Source organism: Oncorhynchus mykiss, chromosome 12, assembly GCF_013265735.2.
Source record: "Oncorhynchus mykiss isolate Arlee chromosome 12, USDA_OmykA_1.1, whole genome shotgun sequence".
NCBI lineage: Eukaryota > Metazoa > Chordata > Actinopteri > Salmoniformes > Salmonidae > Oncorhynchus > Oncorhynchus mykiss.
The window spans coordinates 46,178,180-46,201,184 of NC_048576.1; the positions used below are offsets into that span (position 1 = coordinate 46,178,180).

Below are 23,005 nucleotides of genomic sequence, written 5' to 3' on the forward strand. Positions count from 1 at the left end.
GGTTCATGTCAGAATGAGCCTGCAGGAAGGGTACCACATGAGGGAGGAGGATGTCTTCCATGTAACGCCAGCATTGAGATTGCCTGCAATGACACCAAGCTCAGTCCGTTGATGCTGTAACACACGGCCCCAGACTATGACGGACCCTCCACCTCCAAATTGATCCCACTCCAGAGTACAGGCCTCGGTGCAACGCTCATTCCTTCAACGGTAAACGCAAATCCGACCATCACCCCCGGTGAGACCAAACCGTAACTCGTCAGTGAAGAGCACTTTTTGCCAGTCCTGTCTGGTCCAGCGACGGTGGGCTTGTGCCCATAGGCGACGTTGTTGCTGGTGATGTCAGGTGAGGACCTGCCTTACAACAGGCCTACAAGCCCTCAGTCCAGCATTTCTCAACTTATTGCGGACAGTCTGAGCACTGATGGAGGGATTGTGCGTACCTGATGTAACTCGGGCAGTTGTTGTTGCCATCCTGCACCTATCCCGCAGGTGTGATGTTCGAATGTACAGATCCTGTGCAAGTGTTGTTACACGTGGTCTGCCACTGCGAGGACGATCAGCTGTCCGTCCTGTCTCCCTGTAGCACTGTCTTAGGCGTCTCACAGTACGGACATTGCAATTTATTGCCCTGGCCACATCTGCAGTCCTCATGCCTCCTTGCAGCATGCCTAAGGCACATTCACACAGATGAGCAGGGACCCTGGGCATCTTTCTTTTGGTATTTTTCAGAGTCAGTAGAAAGGCCTCTTTAGTGTCCTAAGTTTTCATAACTGTGACCTTAATTGCCTACCGTCTGTAAGCTGTTAGTGTCTTAATGACCGTTCCACGGGTGCATGTTCATTAATTAAAGCATAGGAAACAGTGTTTAAACCCTTTACAATGAAAATCTGTGAAGTCATTTGGATTTTTACAAATTATCTTTAAAAGACGGGGTCCTGAAAAAGGGACGTTTCTTTTTTTGCTGAGTTTGTGACCTAGTACGCAATTTTCTAAAACCACTTTTGGCTCGTGAGCGCTACTTTCAGAACTACTGGCTAAAAAGTATACAAAAGTACCAGAGAATCCTTTTAATAGTGTATTGTGTTGTGTTCCAGCACTACTATGCAGTATGTTATCCTCACATATATGAAACACCTGGGAGTTAAAGTGAAGGAACCTCGTAGCCTAGAGCCCAAACGAGTCCGCATCAACTTCCTACCCAAGATCAAGGTACAACACACACACACACACAGACACATCAATTGATGTAGCATAAATCATTCTGTTTCTTCCCATGGTGGCACTGTTTTACTAACACTTCTTGGTGCGAGGTCTTTCTTGGTACCAAGCATGGTAACATTTTGGCCCGCTTGCTAACAGCTTTCCAGGGCAGCATTCAGCAGGCCGCTGTTGTGCAATGTTCAGATAGTAATATAGCATAGAACAAACATGTAGAATGTGTAATGTAGAATAAGGAATCACATCAGCTCTATTCATGACATGTCTATCTGCAACGTTCCACAACGTTTGCCTACTAAATTTGGCCCAGCTTTAAATTCTCTGACTGTGTGGTTTGAATTTGTTTTGTTCTATGGAGCAGAAGAGCATCAAAACTGAGAAAGAGGGGGAGGATAAGGTGAAGAAGCCTCGTTTTCCCAGCATCCTCGGCCCTCCTCGTCGGCCCAGCCGTGTGGACTCCACTTCAAGTAAGTGTAGAAGCCTACAAAGTGCTCCCTCCTAGTGTGCAGCACCAGTGTGGAACAAAAAAAAACACCATGGTTAGTTTGAGATGTGTAACAGGCTCTGTAGTGACGTAGTATATTAAGTTGAGATTTAATATTACTACTGAGCCTGAATACACTACTACTGAGCCTGAATCTCAAACTAATCATTGTAAAAAGTAATAAGAAAAAACTATTTATCTTTTTTTGAGATTCTCAACGATTCCATTTCGATTCAGTCAATTCAGGAAGTAAACTGAAATTAGGATTTTCCTCATAGAAAAGCATTGAGAAAGTTCTGCATTTCAATTTGAGTTCACTTCCTGATTTTACTGAATTGAAACTTAATTGACCCAAACCCTGAGAGGAATCCACGTAAAAAGGCCACATTTGCTCTTTAAAATATTTGTCCTACAAGAAACAGTAATGTCGTAACGCAAATATGAAGACAATCTGCCAGCCTACCTAGACCATTATGTCTTGAAGTAAAAATATATATTTTTAAGATTTAGAAAAACAAGACCACATCCCTATGTCCCAATATCCCCACTAGTATACTTCTTAGCATGCATGGCCAATACATCACCAGTAGTATGGAAGTGTTGATATTTTAACTTAGTTCGGTGGAATGTGTCCTGGTATTGTACTGCGGACAGACGCCAGTGGTGTTGTTTCATCCAGCGTTGTAAAGAGATTGTGAACTTCCGCAGCAGGAAGTGCCTGTCTGGAGCTGTGTGAGTCAGCTCCCCATTACATTGTGCTTCTCCCACCATATATAGTCAGGTCCATAATTATTGTCACTCTTGATAAAGATTAGCAAAAAAATGCTGTTTAAATTAAATACAAATATTGAGCTATATTGTATGCTCTAAAAATTGGGAAATTATATATTTTTATTCTAATACAACTGCTCAGAGAAAGAGATTTTGTTTAACAAATAACAACGAATCTAAAAAAGATAGGGGTCCATTTTTGGCACTCCTGTTTTCAATACTTTTGCACCCTCTCCTTGCAAGAATAACAACACTGTGATTATTGTGGATAGTCAGGTAAATATAATAGTTAAAAACTTTTACATGCTTTGCAAGATCTCTAATAATCCTGTTTATGTGGACACATCTGAAATCCATCTATCTGATGGGACTTTTAATAAATGCAGAAAATCGGCAATCAAAATAAACGTTCTACAACAGTGACCATGTTATTTTTTTGTGAAAACTTTGATTCTGAGTTCAGACATAAAATATTAATGTAAAACTATTTATAAGATGCATACTTTCAGGCGGAAAGATCAGAACCGGGAAGACTAGAAACAAAACTTGAAAACTTGAAGCACGCTGGTACGACCTGACAAGACCTAAATACACAGGGTAAAAATAGGAGATACCTGGTGGGGGGTGGAGACAAGCACAAGACAGGTGAAACCGATCAGGGTGTAACAGTACCCCCCCCCCCCCCTAAGTGCGCCACCTGGTGTCCAATCTGGACACATGCCTGGTTGACCGGGGTGCCGACGGTGGAACTCCGTGATGAGGGCTGGTTCCAGGATATTCAAAGCGGAGACCCAGCACCTCTCCTCCGGGCCATAACCCTCCCAGTCAACCAGGAACTGGAATCCCCTGCCCCCAGTTTGAACACTCAGGAGACACCTCACTGTGTATGCTGGATGGTCGATCCAATGTCGATGAGACAGGGGAGAGGGTAAACAGACAAAGGGCTGTGAGACAGAGGTTTATTCCTAGACACATGAAAAGTGGGATGTATACAGAGGGTGCGGGGCAACAGAAGACGAACAGCAGAAGGGCTAAGGATTTTAGAGATAGAGAAAGGGCTGATAAAACAGGGGGGAGAGTTTACGGGACTCCACCCGGAGGTGTAAATCTCGAGTGGAACGCCATGCCCTCTGCCCGAGACAATAACGGGGAGCAGGGGTCCGATGGCGGCCCACCTGTCACCGATACCTGGAGGTGGTCTTGAGAAGAGCGGACTGGGCTCTCTTCCAGGTAGGGTGACAGCAGTGGACAAACATCTGGGCAGAGGGTATGCTGACTTCTTGCTCAGGGAAGAGCGGGGGCTGATATCCCAAGAAACACTCAAAGGCGAGAGACCAGTGGCAGAGCAGGGAATGGTGTTGCGGGCATATTCCACCCACACAAATTGCTGGCTCCAGGTGGTGGGGTTGGCGGAGATGAGGCAACGATGAGCCATCTCCAGGCCCTGATCTGACTCGCTCTGACTGACCAGAATACAGGCTGGCCGACGACCCAATGAGGGTACAGAACGCCTTCCAGGACCGGGACGAAAAATGAGTACCACGATTGGCGACCGTGTCGACCGGAAGTGCATGGATCCGGAATACATGCTGCACAATGAGCTGGGCCATCTACTTGGCTGAGGGTAACTTGGGCATGGAAATAAAATGGGCGGCTTTGGAAAACCTGTCCACCACCGTTAGGATGGTTGAGTTTATTTTATTAGGATCTCTTTTAGTCCTCATTTTTGGACTAATCTTCCAAGAGTCCTTAAACATTAATATACAATTTAGAATACAATCACATTTTCACATATAACACACTGTTACAGACATAATACACTTACATATTGTCCAGATAAATACTCGTAACAGTCTGAAAAGATAGATTGATTGGTGGTGTTGCCATCTGACGGAGGAAGACCAATGACGAAGTCCAGGGATATATGGAACCAGGGTTGGTGAGGAACAGGGAGTGGTTGAAGGAGGCCAGCCGGAGCTTGCCGCAGAGTCTTATTCTGCTCACACACAGTGCAGGCAGCAACAAACTCGGAGACGTCAGGAACAATGGTGAGCCACCAAAAACGTTGTCGGATGAAAGCCATGGTCCGACGGGAGCAGGTAAGTCTAGAGGAATGTGCCCATTCTAGGACCGGGAAACGGGCAGAGTCCGGGACAATCATCCAGTTAGCCGGGCCCCCCTTACGGACCAGGCTCTCTATACCCCAGATGATTGCAACCGCTAGACAGGAGGTAGGGAGGATGGTCTCTGGGTCAGATGGTGTAGCAGGGGGGCTATACGTGCGTGAGAGCGCGTCAGGCTTCACAATCTTGGGCCCAGGGCAGTAGGAGAGTAAAATTAAAACAAGTGAATAACAGGGCCCATCGAGCCTGCCTTGAGTTGAGGCGCTTGGCAGTTCGGATATATTCCATGGTCAGACCACACTAAGAATGGATGTTCCGCCCCTCTAACAGGTGCCAACACTCCTCCAACGCCGTCCTAACTGTGAGTAGTTCTTGACTTCACATGTCATAGTTCCTCTCAGCGGGGTTAAGACGATAGGAAAGGAAAGCATAGGGAAGCAGCTTTTAGTCTTGGGCAGGACGCAGACAGGATGGCCCCCACTCTGACATCCGAGGCGTAGCCCTCCACCACGAACTGACGGGACGGGTCCGGATGTATTAAGATGGGAGCTGTAGTGAATTGGGGTCCAAAAACACCAGGTCAGCTGCTGGAGACCACGTGAACAGAACCTTGGGAGAGGTGAGTTCTGAGAGGCGGGAAGCCAGGGTGCTGTAACCCCGGACGAAGCGGCAGTAGCAATTAGCAAACCCAAGGAAACATTGCAGCTGCACTCTGGATGTGGGTTGAGGCCAATCCACCACCGCTCTCACCTTGTCAGAATTATTTGAATATTTCCTGCAGCGATGAGGTAGCAAGGAGATGCTGGAGCGATGGAATTCACAATTCTCTGCTTTCACAAAAAGCTAGTTCTCCAGGAGACCCTGGAGGACGTGCTCTTGAGCTGAATGGGGGAGAAACGATGTCGTTGTGGTAGACGCATACGAACCGGTTCAACATGTCACGGAGCACATTCTTGACCAGGGCCTGGAACACTGTGGGAGTGTTGGTCAGTCTGAATGGCATCACAAGGTACTCGTAGTGCCCGCTAGCAGTGTTAAAGGCTGTCTTCCATTCATCTCCTTCCCGTATCGGAACCAGATGGTTGACATTCCGAAGGTCCAACTTCGAGAAGATGGTCACCCTCTGGAGAGGCTCGAAATCCGAGGAGATGAGTGGTAGCGGGTAACATTTTGTAACCGGGATTTCATTAAGGCCATGGTAGTCGATAGGTGGGCGCAGAGTTTTGTCCTTCTCCACAAAGAAGAACCCTGTGCCGGCGGAGGAGGCAGATGGACGAATACTCCCTGCAGCAAGAGTCCTCAATTTACCCTTCCATCGTTTTGGTCTCCAGACCCGATAGGGAATAAAGACACCCTCAAAGCAGTGTTGTGTCCGAGAGAAGGTCGGTACTCTGCGGGAACGGCAGAGATATCTGAGGCTTTTTCCACGCCCACAGGAAGACGTCCCTGGGCAGGATGCGCCGACTTCAGACAATGCGCATGGCAGAACGGGCTTCAACCCATGATAGAAAAAGTAGCCCAGTCGATCAGGGGATTGTGCCTCTGGATCCCTGAAAAACCCCAAACCACGGGTACATGAGGAGATTGAATGAGCAGGAACTGCGTAGACTCACTGTGATTACCTGACACTCGCAGGTTGATAGGAACCGTATAATGGGTGACTCTGCCAATAAGAGCGCCTATCCAGCGCTCTGGCGTCCATGGGAATGGAGAGGGGTTGTGTGACGATTCCCAGCTCCGACACCAGGGTAGCATCCCAGAGTCAATGAGCACCCAAAGAAATTTGAACTGGTCACCCCACAGCAGGATGGCATGGAGAGGAGTACGAGGCTCACAGGGAACTCGGGTGAAATCAGATTCTCCCGGTAGGTCGAGGGCAGACAGAGGTTCGTAATCAAGGTCAGAGTCAGGCAGGTACAGGACGACAGGTAGGCTCAGAACCGGGAAGACTAGAAACAACTTGAGAACAGGAAAATGGGAAACACGCTGGTATGACCTGACAAGACGAACTGACAACAGACAAACAGAAAACGCAAGTTTAAATACACAGGATAATGGGGAAAAATGGGAGACACCTGGTGGAGGGTGACGACAAGCAAAAGACAGGTGAAACAGGTCAGGGTGTGACAATACAGAATCTTTCCAGATCCTTGATATCCTTTGTCTGCTCTTATGGACTGGCTGCTTCAATTCAAACCACAGGTTTTCAATGGGGTTCAGTGTAAGCAAAATTACTCTATAACATCAAAGATCCACCACTATATTGTACTGTAGGTATGACGTACTTTTCTGATGTTTTTCAAAACCAAACCCATCACTGGTGTTTGTGGCCAAAGAGCTCTATTTTCATGTCCTCTGACCATAGCACAGGTACCAATTCAAGTGTCAATTACATTTATCAAACTCCAGGGGGCGGTATGGTCAGATGACATGAAAATAGAACTCTTTGGCCACAAACACCAGTGATGGGTTTGGTGTTGAAAAACAGAAGCATATGCAGGAAAGTACCTCATACGTACGGTAAAATATGTTGGTGGATCTTTCAAGGTATTTGGCTTCCACTGGTCCTGGGGCCATTGTTTAGGTCACTGGCATCATTAACTGTATAACCATGGATTTCCCATGGCTATGTGAGCTACAGTACTGACTGTAGTTTATTTTAATGCGGGCATGTCTGTTTGTTTGCGTGTGTGTGTAGTCGGCAAGGCCATAGAGATGAACAAGCAGCGGGGCCCTCAGAAGCAGATCTCCCAGCCCATCTTAAGCATCCCCGATCTCCCAGAATCCTTGGCCCGCGGCAGCCAATCAAGCGATCCAGGCTCGGATGTGGCAACCCACCCCTCGGCCTTCATCGCATCACCCCCACACAGTGCCCCAGCCAGCCAGGGCTCCGACCCCATGGGACGCGATTCTGACTCGGGTAGGGACCCCTTGTCTCTTCCCCATTCTTTTCCTCCTTACTCTCTCTTCCTATTTGCATTTTCCTCTCCAATTTCTCAAATAATGATAGAAGGTAAAGGATTATGTTATAGCGCTGTAGTGCTTTTCCATGTGCTCCAATTGCTATATATTTGAGGGGCGGACTCGCCTCATCCAATATCAACTCTCTCCCTCTCTCTCCCTCCATGTCTTGCTTCCATCTGGCTTCCTCTCTATATTTCCATGCACCACCCCACCCTCTCTCTCCCACGCTGTTTGTTTGCCTTTGTTCTGTGGTCCACTTCCCTCCTCTCTGACAAGTTTGCTCCCTGGCCTTTTGTTGTCAGGACTTCATTACACTGGTTTAGCCTGTCTTACAGTAGCCCAGCCTTCTGGAAAATAATTGCCTTCTTTGGTTTCTTCTTGTTTATTCCTAATTGGGGGGCGGCCTTCTTGTCCGCATGTCGTCTTTGTCTGCATATGATCTGTCGAAACCAACCCCTCTCTATTTTAGTTTTGAACGTCTTGCTATATGTCGTGCGGATATTCTTTCTTGCACTGCTTTTCGACTTAAGGGGATCTCGATTTTTGAGCTTGTTCCATCACACGATAAGACAATGAACACAGCGTAAATGTGGACTAATGTGCTTCTCTTCAATGGAGATCTTGTTTGACCTTCCGAATGAAGAAACTTCTGTGAGCGTTCGCTGTATTACTTAGGACCGTATTGCCTCTTGTTGGACTTATTATGGACTTAAGTGGAGTAGAATATAACTTTATTAATTCACATGGAGAGGAACATTCACCCTGGTAGAATTGAATAGAACTTTATTAATCCACTTGGGGAGGGACATTACCCCTTTAACTTTGGATTATTGTTCTAATGTGGGGACCTCCCTCTGCGGCCATATCAAGTGTCTGAGTAGGACTGTTGATTTAGGATCAGTCTTTTCTTTTAGATCACAACGGAAATAAGATTACAGGGCCTGTTGGGACCAGATTGTAGATCAGCACTCTTACTCAGAGATTATTTTTACATACAGCCCCTGACCTCTCCTCTCCTCCTTTGTTCTCTCCTCTCCAGGTCTCACTCCCTCCTCCGCCCTGCCCAGACTGAGCTCTGACTGGCTCCACTCGGGCGACACCCAGAACAGGATGGCCCACCCAACCAGCACCCACTTTGACTTCAGCCCCTACACCCTGGACCAATTGCAGGAGGAGGAGCGTGAGAGTGACGGGTAAGGGCGGGCATGTCATGGTGTCGGGTTGGATTCAAACTATTGCCGACTACGCGGTGCTAACTGATAGACCACACATGCCACATGGTCTATACATTTTTGAGAGTGTCTCTCTTACACACTTCAGTGTAAAACACACTTCAGTGTAAAACACACAGCTAGGTATTGATTAGACTTTGGGAAATATACAACTTAAATATGGAGACGAATTCAGGTTAATGGGGCCATTGAAGTCAATTGACTCAATGAGCCTATTTCTTTAGCACTTTTTTTTTACTAATCTATGAGGTAAGCGAGAACATAAATCAATGTATTTTACAACCAATGCAACAAAAATTTTTACAAATTGTATGATGATCATTTCTTTGCTTGCATTGGTGTTTACCCCCCTCAAAAATCATATTTTTTACGTAGTGAGGTTATAGTAAGATAGGCTTATTGACTTGGTGACAGCACCTTTCCATATGATGTGCTAGTTACTTAGCCTACATGACCATTGAGAAGTACACCACATAGAAATACAGAGGGCAGATCTGCTGTAATCAAATGTGATGGTTTCGTCAATACATAGTGAATGTCTAATCTGTTTAAGGGTTGAGAAACTCTAATCTATACCATCCTTTCATCTTGAACAGTTTATCTAATCAGAGTCAGGACTGTCTTCTGGGTCAACACAAATCTACGCTAAGTCTACAAACCAAATGGCATCCCATTCCCTATATAGTCAAAAGTAGTTCACTAAATAGGGAATATGGTGCCATTTGGGACACACACTAAATCTCATGCTGGATGAATTGCATGATCACTAAAATATTGGTCTGAGGAAGGAGCAAGCTTTCCCAGAAAAATCCTTCCAAGGCAGAATGTTTTGCTGATGTGTTGGTCCACTGCCAAGCTCATTTGTTATCATCCGACATGACCGGTCGACAGCAAAGTCTGCTGTCTCACAGTCTCATTCGGCCATTGTGCCGGGATACCCAGCCATCGTACTCAGAGCCATATTTGTTCTACTAGAGCACTCAGTAACATACTGAAGACTGGAGCCATTGAAATCCCTTTCTTTGTCTCTGATCATTCATTACCTTATTGAAACTCATTGAAATAATATGTCCTCTTATGGTGTATTGCTTGGAGATGGGGAGTTCTCCAATCTATGCCTTAGGACCTCCGGGATTTGGGCTCGGTAGAAAATGTGTTGACGGGGACTGTGATCTTCTCTCTCCAGAGTTCCAGAGGGAGGCACACCCAAACCAGCCCGGAGGTGAGTCTTTTTTTTTACTTTTATTTGTGTTGTTGTCTATTTCATGAGATGTTGTTTACAGACCTGGGTTCAAATAGTATTTGAAATCGTTCAAATACTTTGAGCAGTTGCGCTAGTTTGACTGTTCCATTGGTCAATTTAGCCAGGCAAGCTCAATCAAGTACGGATAAAGAATTTGAAATTATTTCAAATAGTTTTTGAATCTAGGTCTGTTTATTTTATTTAGATATTTTTTTGGTTTCTGTAGTCGTATGAAGGTTTGGCATGAATGAGAACTGGTTTTCCTCAGTTGTTCTGTGGCATCAGCTATTCAAAGGGTTTGCGTTTCCCACACAATTGAATGAACTGAATCAGTGGTGCTTGATTAATCATCATTAATGTGATTAAACTTGATTTATTTAACCTTTAGTTAACGAGGCAAGTCGGTTAAGAACAAATTCTTATTTACAAGGCGGCCTACCCCGACCAAACCCTCCCCTAACGCTGGGCCAATTGTGAGCCACCCTATGGGACTCCCGATCACGGCCGGTTGTGATACAGCCCAGGATCGAACCAGGGTCTGAAGTGACGCCTCTAGCACTGAGTTGCAGTGCCTTAGACTGCTGCGCCACTCGGGAGCCTCTTAACTCTGGCGAAATCTTTGAAGAGAATTGATTGAGTTACTAGTCCACATCTCTCAACCTATTATTAAAGGCTTGACATCTGTACTTAGTAACTTGGTAACTTTCCCAATTAATCACACATTGATCTCAATCGGAGACTTGCGCTTTAATGTTGTTTAAATGGCCCCAGGGCCGTGTTCATTAGGTAAAGGTAAATAAAACCAACCAGAAGAAGACTGACTGAAACAGGGAGGGACACCCTGAACTCTTATCCAATAAGAAATGCTTGTTTTCATTTTCCGTTGAAAAAATGTTGCCACTACATGCCCTAATGAACACAATCCAGGTGTCATCATCAGCGACTTGTTGTTCTCATGTCAGGATGCAGGGTTTAGGCTGTCCAGATGTGCCGAATGAGGACGACCTAGGGAATGAGATCGAGTGCAAGCAGGACTCTCCCAACTGGCAGACGCTAGTCAGCCGAGAGGTCCTGGCGGGCCTGACACCACAGGAGATCAAGAGACAGGAAGTCATCAACGGTGAGGCCGGTGACCATTTTTCTTTCACATAATGTACAGCTGCCTGGGGATCAATCATACAGATAGAGTAGTTTCATGCTATCAGTCTGCTGAAGATAGATTTGTTGAATATTGCAAGTAGTTTCATGTTAGCTGTTAAGAGACATGGTTATTGAGATGGCAAGTATGACGTGCTGTATTAGAATTTGTTCTTTATATTTTCATGCATAGCTTTATATCCTAGCCGCCCCAGCCTGACCTAATTAGGTATTTGAGTTTGTGTCCATGACCAAGGCTACTGTGTCCATTCAAGTGGTGAACTTTTTCACTATGAGTATCAGTGATTGTAGATCCGCTAGCTAAACAACAAGCCACTAAAGTTTGTGTGATGTTTTCGTAGAAAAGTGTCCAAATCCGTCAACATATGTTATGTAGATCCTGATATACCAGGGGATTTGCAGGCCTCAATCCCAAAAGAAAATCTTGTTTCCACCAGATTGTCTTAAGTCAGATGCGGTCACGTTAGAATGATGCCATCTATTGGGAAGAAGATGGGTTCCACCTAATTTATGACCATAGAGATACATTTAAGTGACAATGCCTTCAAAGCCGGGGTTTGGAGGATATATTGGCACGGATATTGCAAACCGTGCCAATATATCCTCTAAACACCGGCTTCGAGGGCATTATCACTGTTATACAATGGGTTACCAACATATTCCAATAATGATTGATGACATATTTTCATAAACTTTATTTTGATACATTTTTTCATACTATTTCATCCTTCCTCAACATATAGTCCCAAAACAAATCTAAGGTTGCTACCCAAGCCGGCTGGTCGTTTGTTCTATTGGTTCTGCATCTATGGACGCGGCCCAGTCATTCGTTCGAAATGTTCCATTGCCATACTGGCTGGCAACGTTCTTATCCTTTGCTTGCTAGCTAGCCAACTACGGCTAACTTACAGTCACGCCAAACAGTGCAGAAAGAATAACAACAGTAGCTGCATTAGTTTAAGCTGTTTTCTAGTGACATTTATTTGGATACATCGATAGCAATAAGCTAATGAGGAACGATTTCGCCTGGCATAGAAAATGTGCTCTCTCGTTAGAACACTGTTGTTCAGAGGAGTTCGCCTCTGCACAACACAATAACTTCAAACTGAAGCTGGAAAGACTCCAAACTAGCTGCACTTCGTTTCGTTTGAACTTTTTTCAATTGACATTTCTTTGTACATATCCATAAAAATGATGCCAGCTCATTCATGATTTTGAATGGCTGAGACACTCTGCCTGCCTCTCTCTTCCGACCCCTACACGTTCATTGAAACAATGTTGCAAATGTCAGAGACAGACAGCAAGGTTTATACAAATCTCTGCTGTTGAAAACTAAATGTTAGTTTTAAAGAAATGTGAAATAATGTCTAGATGCTTTTTATAGTGGAGATCAAGGGTATAACTTCCCTGCCTGGGCTGATGAAATAGTGCATTGTGCAGTCAGATGGAACAGAGGAAATAAGCATTTTAACATCATGGATTTAGGATTACGATTAGACACACCCGTTGTATAAAATACACTAGTGGCTGATGTCATAGGCCTGCATAGCTTTAGAATGTGCTGACAGCAGTCTTGTTCTGTTTAATTCTTTGGGTCTGACTTTGTGCGTGTCTCCACAGAGCTGTTCTACACAGAGCGAGCCCACTTGAGGATGTTGAAGGTTCTGGATAACGTGTTCTACCAGAAACTAACCCGAGACAGCATCCTGCCTCCTGGAGACATTAAACACATCTTTACTAACCTAGAGGAGATTGTCCAGCTACATGGTACGCTGTGTGTATGTCAGTGTCGGTTAACCTCTTCTCTCAGGGCTAATCCCAACTTCCATTTTCACTTCCTAAATCATTGATATGGACCTATTCCCAAACAGATGTATAATTTTCCCTGACTTTTTATGTTGTGCATATCCAATCCTTGCTATCTCATCTCATGTAATCGCTTTTCTCTTCCTCCCTAGTGTCGATAACAGAACAGGTGACAGTCATTCGGAAGAAGAACGAGACGTCAGTGATAGACCTGATAGGAGACGATCTACTAGCTTGGGTAAGAAAAGACTCAACTTGCATCCTAAATGGCACCCTTTTATAGTGCATTACATTTGACCAGAGCCCTATGGGCCATTTGGGACAAACTTTCTGTCACTGCAGGAAAGGAGAGGGGGAGTATTACTGTACATCCAAAAGCCATTGGGATGACATTGTTGTGTGTGTGTGTCATTTTCTGTGTACGTGTGTGTGTGTTTGTCTGTCCATGCCCGTGCGTGTTTGTCTTTGTGTCCCTCCGTGCGTACGGGTGTGTCCCTCCGTGCGTACGGGTGTGTCCCTCCGTGCGTACGGGTGTGTCCCTCCGTGCGTACGGGTGTGTCCCCCCGTGCGTACGGGTGTGTCCCCCCGTGCGTACGGGTGTGTCCCTCCGTGCGTACGGGTGTGTCCCTCCGTGCGTACGGGTGTGTCCCTCCGTGCGTACGGGTGTGTCCCTCCGTGCGTACGGGTGTGTCCCTCCGTGCGTACGGGTGTGTCCCTCCGTGCGTACGGGTGTGTCCCTCCGTGCGTACGGGTGTGTCCCTCCGTGCGTACGGGTGTGTCCCTCCGTGCGTACGAGTGTGTCCATGTCCCTCCGTGCGTACGGGTGTGTCCCTCCGTGCGTACGAGTGTGTCCATGTCCCTCCGTGCGTACGGGTGTGTCCATGTCCCTCCGTGCGTACGGGTGTGTCCCTCCGTGCGTACGGGTGTGTCCATGTCCCTCCGTGCGTACGGGTGTGTCCATGTCCCTCTGTGCGTACCGGTGTGTCCATGTTCCTCCGTGCGTACGGGTGTGTCCCTCCGTGCGTATGGGTGTGTCCATGTCCCTCCGTGCGTATGTGTTTTTGCACATGTTACCATGTCTTTCTGTGTGTGCATGTGTAGTTCAGTGATGGCGAGGAGGAGAAGATCAAGCGGGCGGTGGGCACCTTCTGCAGTAACCAGCCCTTCGCCCTGGAACTCATTAAGACCCGGCAGAAGAAGGACCAGCGCTTCACCTCCTTTATGCAGGTACGACAATATACTTAACTATACTATATTATGCTATACCAGTCATGGGTTGCATGTTGCGTCACAATTTTGTTGTGAAGGTTGTCTTGAGGACTGGACGTTCTACTCAATGCTTTCATAATTGCTGCTAATTTAGATTTTGTCTGAAGTGCATCATAGTGGCTTGGACACACAATTAGATTTCTATAGGAAGCTAAACATTTGTAGAAAAAAAATGACTGTTGTCGTCATTGCGATGTCGTCAGATTGACTTTAGATGTAGTATAACGTTAGCTAGATAGGTAAGATTGAGGGGAAAGCACAGGATTTTAGCTAGCTAACTTTTCTATTGCGAATGACAATATTGTTTAAATTAAATTTGACGACATCCTAATATTATTTTTTGTTTCCTACTAACTATTCACCTACTTTAGCAATGTCATCGTATTTCCAAGCCACTATAGTGTAATTTAGACTAAACAATCATTAGCCGCATGGATGAGCCGTCTTAAGAATGTTCATAACAATGACGTGAGGTGCAACCCATGAATGCCAAACTATATGCTATGCTTTTCTAAACTATGGCATGTTATACTATTATACTATGCTATGATGTACTATACAATACTTTATTATACTATACTAATGTAGTGCGATATACAGTATTATACTATACTGCACTACACGTTGCAATTTAATATAGAACAATACAACATTATTCACTCCCTCAAGCGTGACTTAGAGGGCATCATCGTAACCACACAAGCTCAGTTATAGATTGGGAGATTCAAGACATGGATGAACTGAGGTGATCTGGAGTGAGTGACTGTAGTATTGACTCGGGTGTGCGTCTCTTCCCGAAGGAGGCTGAGAGCAACCGCCTGTGTCGCAGACTCCAGCTGAAGGATATAATTCCAGTGGAGATGCAGAGGCTGACCAAGTATCCACTGCTGCTGGAGAGCATAGCCAAGTACACAGGTACAGTAGACAGACACCACTATAAAACACCATGTCTGTCCACACAACTATTAAAAATGGAGACTTGGGCCTTGGGACTTGAGTCCACCTGTTGGAAGATAAGTATTGCATTTCTTTATGGTTGATTGAAGAGGGGTGTATTTCCAAGCCCTATGATCTTCTAATATTTAATAACATTACTGAACTAAAGGAAAGCCTTTTTCAATGGCAGCACTGCAGATGTAGCTACTCAAACTTTTACAACCAGAGATTGTGAAATGTGAAGAAGAAATTATTCTTGAAGATTAGGCTATAAATGAAGCCGGCATCATCATCCCATCCCTTCACATCCTTGGTCTTGTAGTGCACTTATTTGGCCCACTCCATAAGACTGTATTGCACTTACTTGCAGGCCCAGCTCCAGGGTGACATGCCTGAGGAGGCATTTTAAATCCATGGAAGGGCACAACTACTAGTATTGCTTTAGCGCCTTAATAACACAAGGTGGGTTAGTCCTACTACTGTTCAAATATACAAAATGTATATTTGATAGAACTGTATAGAATATATAACTGTAGCCGTTCACATCAACAACCGTCGCTTTATATAATAACAAAAGAAAGATACAGTATGCACCCCACTACAACATGTGCACCCGAAATGCAACCATAGCTGCATTAGGCCTACACATAATTTGCGCCTACCAACACGCACAGATCAACTCGAAAGGGTGAGCACCACTAGCTTGTCAAATATTCTTACAGGCTTCATCGCTTAAACTTCAATAATTAGAAATATAGGCTTCGTTTTTGTCGATTTTGACACACGACGCAATGAGCGTAACCAAGCCGCCACTTCTCCAGGGGCGCAATATTTTCTGTGTGGGAGAGTTTCAGTAAGGAAAACTAAATCAAACTAAATCAAAATATGTGCATATTCTATAGTAATAGCTGATGTGAAATGTCCTACATGGCAGTAGCTAAAGTACTTAAGTTAAAATATTTGAAAGTACTACTTAAGTAGTTTCTTGGGGTATCTGTACTTCACTATTTATATTTTTGAAAATGTTTTACTTTTACTTCACTACATTCCTAAAGATTTTTTAAAACTTTTTATTCCATACATTTTTCCTGACACCCAAAAGTACTTAACTAGATATAGGAAAATTGTTAATTTCACACACTTACCAAGAGAACATCCATGGTCCTCCCTACTGCCTCTGATCTGGCCGACTCACTAAACACAAATGCTTTGTTTGCAAATTATCTCTGAGCGTTGGAGTGTGCCCCTGGCTATCTGTAAATTAACAAAAACAAATAAGGTATAGTTTTACTTTTGTACACAAGAAAACACGCAATGTTGAAGAAAAGCCCACGGAGACTGGTAGCCCAAGATGCGCTCATTAAAACAGCACACACCATAACCGTTGATTCAGGACCATGGAAAGAAGGCTACCACCAGTCAGTGCGATGAAAGGATAATGTTGGATGCACTGCCAATTTCATCATCACCACAGAGCACAACCGAAACACTACATTGGTCATTGTCCCTATACCCATCAAATGACAAAAGCTGTATATCTATCAATAGCAATTAGACCCACAAACGCAAGCAACGACATTAAGAATCATAGATAAATCTAAAAAATGCATTGAAGTAAAAAGCAAACATCTAAAACTGTGACATAAAAAATATCTGCCAAACAAACAGTAGGCGTACATAAGGAAAAAATCAATTAATTCATCATAATTCTGTCACGGAGGCCCATAAAGGTTGTAGCTTACCATTTACACAAGTTGCAGCCTCCTCCATGTTGTGTTTAATCTCATGAAGTTTCTGATTCCATTTTCCTTCCTGGCGAAATGTACTTGTCAGGCCAGGCCCCCTATCAAATACCAGCTAGACAAGCTGGGCTTTTCGTTGATGTAACATTCTGTGTTCACTGAATACGTTCTTCAGAGCGGAGAAGGAATTTTCGCACATTGCTCTAGATGTCCCAAATGTTTATCCAAATCCATGTTCCAGTGACAACAGCACAGTCGGAATTGCTGACAAAGGCCCGCCGTAACTTTGAAGAGCACTGAGTGGGGCTGTGGTTACGATTTCACTTTGCAAGAATCAATAAACTGCTTCCACTGGTTCAGTTTTGGTTAGATCCAACAGGCCGTCAGGTGCTAGTGGCTGGAGTAACGGAGGTGCAGGTGCTTGTTGTGTTGTCGCCCTCATCCTGCTGGTGCTAGGCCCTGGCTCTTCTCAATCTTGTTGGTCAGCAGGCAGCGTGGGGGATGAGTGGTATTACATTTTCTGCTAGGCCCCTCAACCTCGGTGGTTGGCCCAGCAGGCTGCTCGGTGAGCTTGGCATCGCACTCGACATGGTGGTCCTCCGTTTTTTTTGCTCTTGGCAGTACCCAGCCATTTTCGGATATCCATGCTGATTAGCCAGCTTTAATTATTCAGCTTGCCGCTACCAAAATGTAACGCTATTAGCTACTAGCTAGCTTATTATTAGCTGTAGCTGTCTGGAGATGTTAAACACATTTGATCCCTTTCTGTGACAAAACAAAACGGTAAATTTGACCCCACCTTATGACAATCAGAATGCATTTTTGGATTTAAACTACTAAATATTACATCCCCACTCCCTCCCCCTTTCTCAGGTCATGAGCGCACACTGGGCATAGCCTCTGTCCTGGTCTGCGCTACTGGCAGGTCCGACAAAGTACATTGGCAAAACCAGGCATCCGATCCATAAGACTGATATCATCAGTTTGTGTTTTTTTTTCTGACAGAGGATGCAGCGGAGAGGGACAAGGTGAAGAGGGCCGGGGAGTGCTGCAGGAAGATCCTCAACTATGTCAACCAGACAGTGAAAGAGGCAGAGAACAAACAGGTAACTGACTATGGAGAGGAGAACCACTGGGACTAGACACATGTCCACAGCTGAGATACACCAACAGTTGTCATGTTGATGGTGGATATTAAATGAATCAGTGGAAAACTGTTTGACACTTGCAAGCAAAATTAAGCGAAGCCAGTTCAGATGGGAAACTGATAAATAAAGGGAATCAAACAACACTTCCTACCTTAATATGGCAGTCTATTTAAGTTGACCAGTTGTGCACACACATCCTAGCTATGCGATTGGTTTGTCTTTTCTGCTTAATATTGCTGCTCCTGTAACTATTGCTGCCACCTGCTATGCGTTGTCTGTTTTCTGCTAGTCCACCATCACCCCAGCCTCAAATTGTATTCAAATGTTAATAATTGATGTATTGCTCTGGCAGTGAGCTCACCTGAAGGAGCACAGCCTAACACCAAGACCAAATGGCTTCTCTTCTATTTTATAGTAAATGGTTACACAGGAAACTCATGTATTCGTTTAAACAGTATTCATGTAAAATATAGTAAACAGTGCAATTCGTATGCCTGCCACCTTTCTACCACAATATATCAGCGAAGGGACTGAATAGGTCCTGTCTAGCCAGTGCTGATGAGTCTGTGTGCTCCTCTCCCTACAGAGGTTAGAGGACTACCAAAGACGCCTGGACCTGTCCTCACTCAAACAGAGTGAGAACCCAATGATCTCAGAGTTCAAGGTGAGACTCAACTCCTCTATTCCTCTACTTGTCTCACCATTTATTTACATGCATGTACCTTTGTTTGACCAGGGAAGTTGATTAATGACATATGCTCATTGGCAACAACCCCAGTTGGCATACAGCTTTAGAAAGGTGCCTGTTCTGATGTGTGCGCTGGCGTGGTCTCTGCGTGTACACGCGTGTCAGTGTCGTCAGCAGCATACCACCCTACATCCCACTGCTGGCTTGCTTCCGAAGCTAAGCAGGGTTGGTCCTTGTCAGTCCCTGGATGGGATACCAGATGTTGCTGAAAGTGGTGTTGGAGGGCCAGTAGGAGGCACTCTTTCCTCTGGTCAAAAGAAAATATCCCAATAGAGCCCACAGTGGAGGCCATAAAACCTAGCATTCAAACAGGGAAATGGTTCCAATAGTTTTTTCCCATAGGGGATATTAGAAACACTTAAAATAAGGGCTGTGTTTCGTGTAGGCTCACCCTGGCGTGACATTTTGATAACCATGTAAATCTCTCTCGGACAAGTTGACTTTTATCAATATATTCCTCTCTATTTACTCTCAGATTTGAAAATGCTAATTAGCATCAAAGTAGACATCATGCAAGACTACAAATCCCTGCAAGCTCCTGCACGTCATCTCTAGTTGACACCTTTGCTAACAGGTATTGTGCCAATTTAAAACTTCCACAAGATAGTTCACAGAATTGTCAATTTATTCATTACTAAATTTAGCTAACATTTGATAGTTATTCTGGACATTCTTACATTTGCCCCTGTGTCAGTCTCATCCAGATCATGGCATTTGTAGTTCTTTATGATAACCACATTGGCAGCCAATTAGCATTTAATTTTGGGGGGTTAAATACAGGTGAATATATTCATACAAGTCACCTAGTCCCATTTGCACAGTTATCAAAACGTCACGCCAGGGTAAGCCTACACGGAAGATTATTATTTTAATTCTTTCTAAAAATCTCTATGGGCAAATTGAATGGTTGAAAAATGATTGGAACCATTTCCCTGTTTGACTACTAGGTTTTATGGTTATTATCACTCATAATGTGGCACTCTATTCCCCAAGGCAGTGATTGGGGACATTGCCCTGTGTAAGGTGCGGTCTTTCAGACAGGATGTTGAACTGGTGTTCTGACTTTCTGTGGTCACTAAAGATTGCATGGCACTTATAGTAAGAGCAGGAGTGTAAACCTTGGTGTCCTGGCTAAATTCCCAATCTGGCCATCATACCATCATGGCCACCATTCCCCAGGTCGTTGCTGTAAATGAGAATGTGTTCTCAGTCAACTTACATGTTAAAATAAGGGTTAAATAAAAATTAAGTGTGTGTGTGTCTGTAGAGCCTGGACCTGACCAAGAGGAAGATGGTGCATGAGGGACCTCTCTCCTGGAAGGTCAACAAAGACAAGACAATCGGTAGGTGCCCACAATTTAACATAATGTTTTTTAGCGGTGTAGAAATGTTGATAATGTAGAGTCTAAATATATACAGTGCCTTGCGAAAGTATTCGGCCCCCTTGAACTTTGCGACCTTTTGCCACATTTCAGGCTTCAAACATAAAGATATAAAACTGTATTTTTTTGTGAAGAATCAACAACAAGTGGGACACAATCATGAAGTGGAACGACATTTATTGGATATTTCCAACAAAAAAAAAAAAATCAAAAACTGAAAAATTGGGCGTGCAAAATTATTCAGCCCCCTTAAGTTAATACTTTGTAGCGCCACCTTTGGCTGAGACTGATCAGAGATGCAGCCAAGAGGCCCATGATCACTCTGGATGAACTGCAGAGATCTACAGCTGAGGTGGGAGACTCTGTCCATAGGACAACAATCAGTCGTATATTGCACAAATCTGGCCTTTATGGAAGAGTGGCAAGAAGAAAGCCATTTCTTAAAGATATCCATAAAAAGTGTTGTTTAAAGTTTGCCACAAGCCACCTGGGAGACACACCAAACATGTGGAAGAAGGTGCTCTGGTCAGATGAAACCAAAATTGAACTTTTTGGCAACATTGCAAAATGTTATGTTTGGCGTAAACAGCTCATCACCCTGAACACACCATCCCCACTGTCAAACATGGTGGTGGCAGATTCATGGTTTGGGCCTGCTTTTCTTCAGCAGGGACAGGGAAGATGGTTAAAATTGATGGGAAGATGGATGGAGCCAAATACAGGACCATTCTGGAAGAAAACCTGATGGAGTCTGCAAAAGACCTGAGACTGGGACGGAGATTTGTCTTCCAACAAGACAATGATCCAAAACATAAAGCAAAATCTACAATGGAATGGTTCAAAAATAAACATATCCAGGTGTTAGAATGGCCAAGTCAAAGTCCAGACCTGAATCCAATCGAGAATCTGTGGAAAGAACTGAAAACTGCTGTTCACAAATGCTCTCCATCCAACCTCACTGAGCTCGAGCTGTTTTGCAAGGAGGAATGGGAAAAAATGTCAGTCTCTCGATGTGAAAAACTGATAGAGACATATCCCAAGCGACTTACAGCTGTAATCGCAGCAAAAGGTGGCGCTACAAAGTATTAACTTAAGGGGGCTGAATAATTTTGCACGCCCAATTTTTCAGTTTTTGATTTGTTAAAAAAGTTTGAAATATCCAATAAATGTCGTTCCACTTCATGATTGTGTCCCACTTGTTGTTGATTCTTCACAAAAAAATACAGTTTTATATCTTTATGTTTTAAGCCTGAAATGTGTCAAAAGGTCGCAAAGTTCAAGGGGGCCGAATACTTTCGCAGGGCACTGTATATATATATATATATATTTTTACCTTTAGGACAATGTCTAAAATCATTTTCAGTTTAGCTCTTTGCTACACTTGAGTTGTCGTCATGTAATGCTGAAAAACTAGGAAGGCTACAACATACAGTAGAAAACAAAAGGGTACACATGCTAGTTTTAGCCTACATAAGCACTAGCTTGTCCTCTCTAGTGTAAGTGATTTTCTGTGTGTTGTAAAACATCTGCTCTCTGGACCAAACGCCAGGACTGAGAAATACTCTCTACCGCACCTGCTGTCTAACTCTGAATGCTCGGCTATGAAAAGCCAACTGACATTTACTCCTGAGGTGCTGACCTTCTGCACCCTCGACAACTACTGTGATTATTATTATTTGACCCTGCTGGTCATCTATGAACGTTTTTTTTTTTTTTAAATTTAACCTTTATTTAACTAGGTCAGTTAAGAACAAATTCTTATTTTCAATGACGGCCAACGAACAGTGGGTTAACTGCCTGTTCAGGGGCAGAACGACAGATTTGTACCTTGTCAGCTCGGGGATTTGAACTTGCAACCTTTCGGATACAAGTCCAACACTCTAACCACTGGGCTACCCTATAGATTGCATGGCACTTATAGTAAGAGTAGGAGTGTAAACCTTGGTGTCCTGGCTAAATTCCCAATCTGGCCATCATACCATCATGGCCACCCTATAACCCTATAACATCATGGCTGTTATAATCTCAACCCGGCACAGCCAAAAGAGGACTGGCCACCCGTCAGAGCCTGACTCCTCTCTAGGTTTCTTCCTAGGTTCCTGCCTTTCTAGGGTGTTTTTCCTAGCCACCGTGCTTCTCCATTTGCATTGCTTGCTGTTTGGGGTTTTAGGCTGGGTTTCTGTATAGCACTTTGTGACATCGACTGATGTAAAAAGTGCTTTATAAATAAACTTGATCGATACAAATGTTCCCATACATTACTCCCAATTAATCAACAAAAAGTAGCATGAGTACGCTTCTGACATCATCAGGCCGTAAATTAGTTAAGAGACCAATAAGGAAGAGGTCCAAACCTCACTGTCAATAACAGCTAATTTCCAGTTTCCCACTCAGGCCATTCTCAGACAGTCCTAGCAAAATTCTTGCCTGAGACATTTTTACCAATTTAATTGCAAAACAATTACAGTAAGGTACTTCATTTGTTACCCATAAATTATTTGATATTGAGAGAAAAATGGCTTCATTGGACCTTTAACTATTGAACTTCCTCCTGTGCCCTCAGAGCTGTACACGCTGCTCCTGGAGGACATCCTGGTGCTGCTGCAGAAGCAGGACGAGCGGTTGGTCCTCAAGTGCCACAGCAAGAACCTGGCGGGCACCGCCGACACCAAGCACATCTTTAGCCCCATCATCAAGCTCAACACTGTGCTGGTGCGCTCGGTGGCCACCGGTAAGTCCATTGAATTCAGTTTATTGTCCCCAGAGGGAAATCCATTC

The 23,005-nt window shown here is 44.4% G+C and overlaps 1 protein-coding gene across 2 annotated transcripts in view; it reads left to right on the plus strand.

Moving 5' to 3' along the window:
* Positions 1-23,005, plus strand: part of LOC110538903 (rho guanine nucleotide exchange factor 12) — a 120,238-nt gene that overhangs the window by 84,595 nt on the left and 12,638 nt on the right. For both annotated transcript variants that reach the window (XM_036937653.1, XM_036937654.1), the window contains exons 18-31: positions 1,098-1,212; positions 1,583-1,688; positions 7,298-7,519; positions 8,603-8,756; positions 9,982-10,017; positions 11,001-11,158; positions 12,817-12,963; positions 13,155-13,240; positions 14,104-14,229; positions 15,072-15,186; positions 17,955-18,055; positions 18,684-18,761; positions 20,113-20,188; positions 22,791-22,958. In XM_036937653.1, coding sequence (XP_036793548.1) covers positions 1,098-1,212; positions 1,583-1,688; positions 7,298-7,519; positions 8,603-8,756; positions 9,982-10,017; positions 11,001-11,158; positions 12,817-12,963; positions 13,155-13,240; positions 14,104-14,229; positions 15,072-15,186; positions 17,955-18,055; positions 18,684-18,761; positions 20,113-20,188; positions 22,791-22,958 — 1,688 coding nt within the window. The remainder of the gene's footprint in view (positions 1-1,097; positions 1,213-1,582; positions 1,689-7,297; positions 7,520-8,602; positions 8,757-9,981; positions 10,018-11,000; positions 11,159-12,816; positions 12,964-13,154; positions 13,241-14,103; positions 14,230-15,071; positions 15,187-17,954; positions 18,056-18,683; positions 18,762-20,112; positions 20,189-22,790; positions 22,959-23,005) is intronic.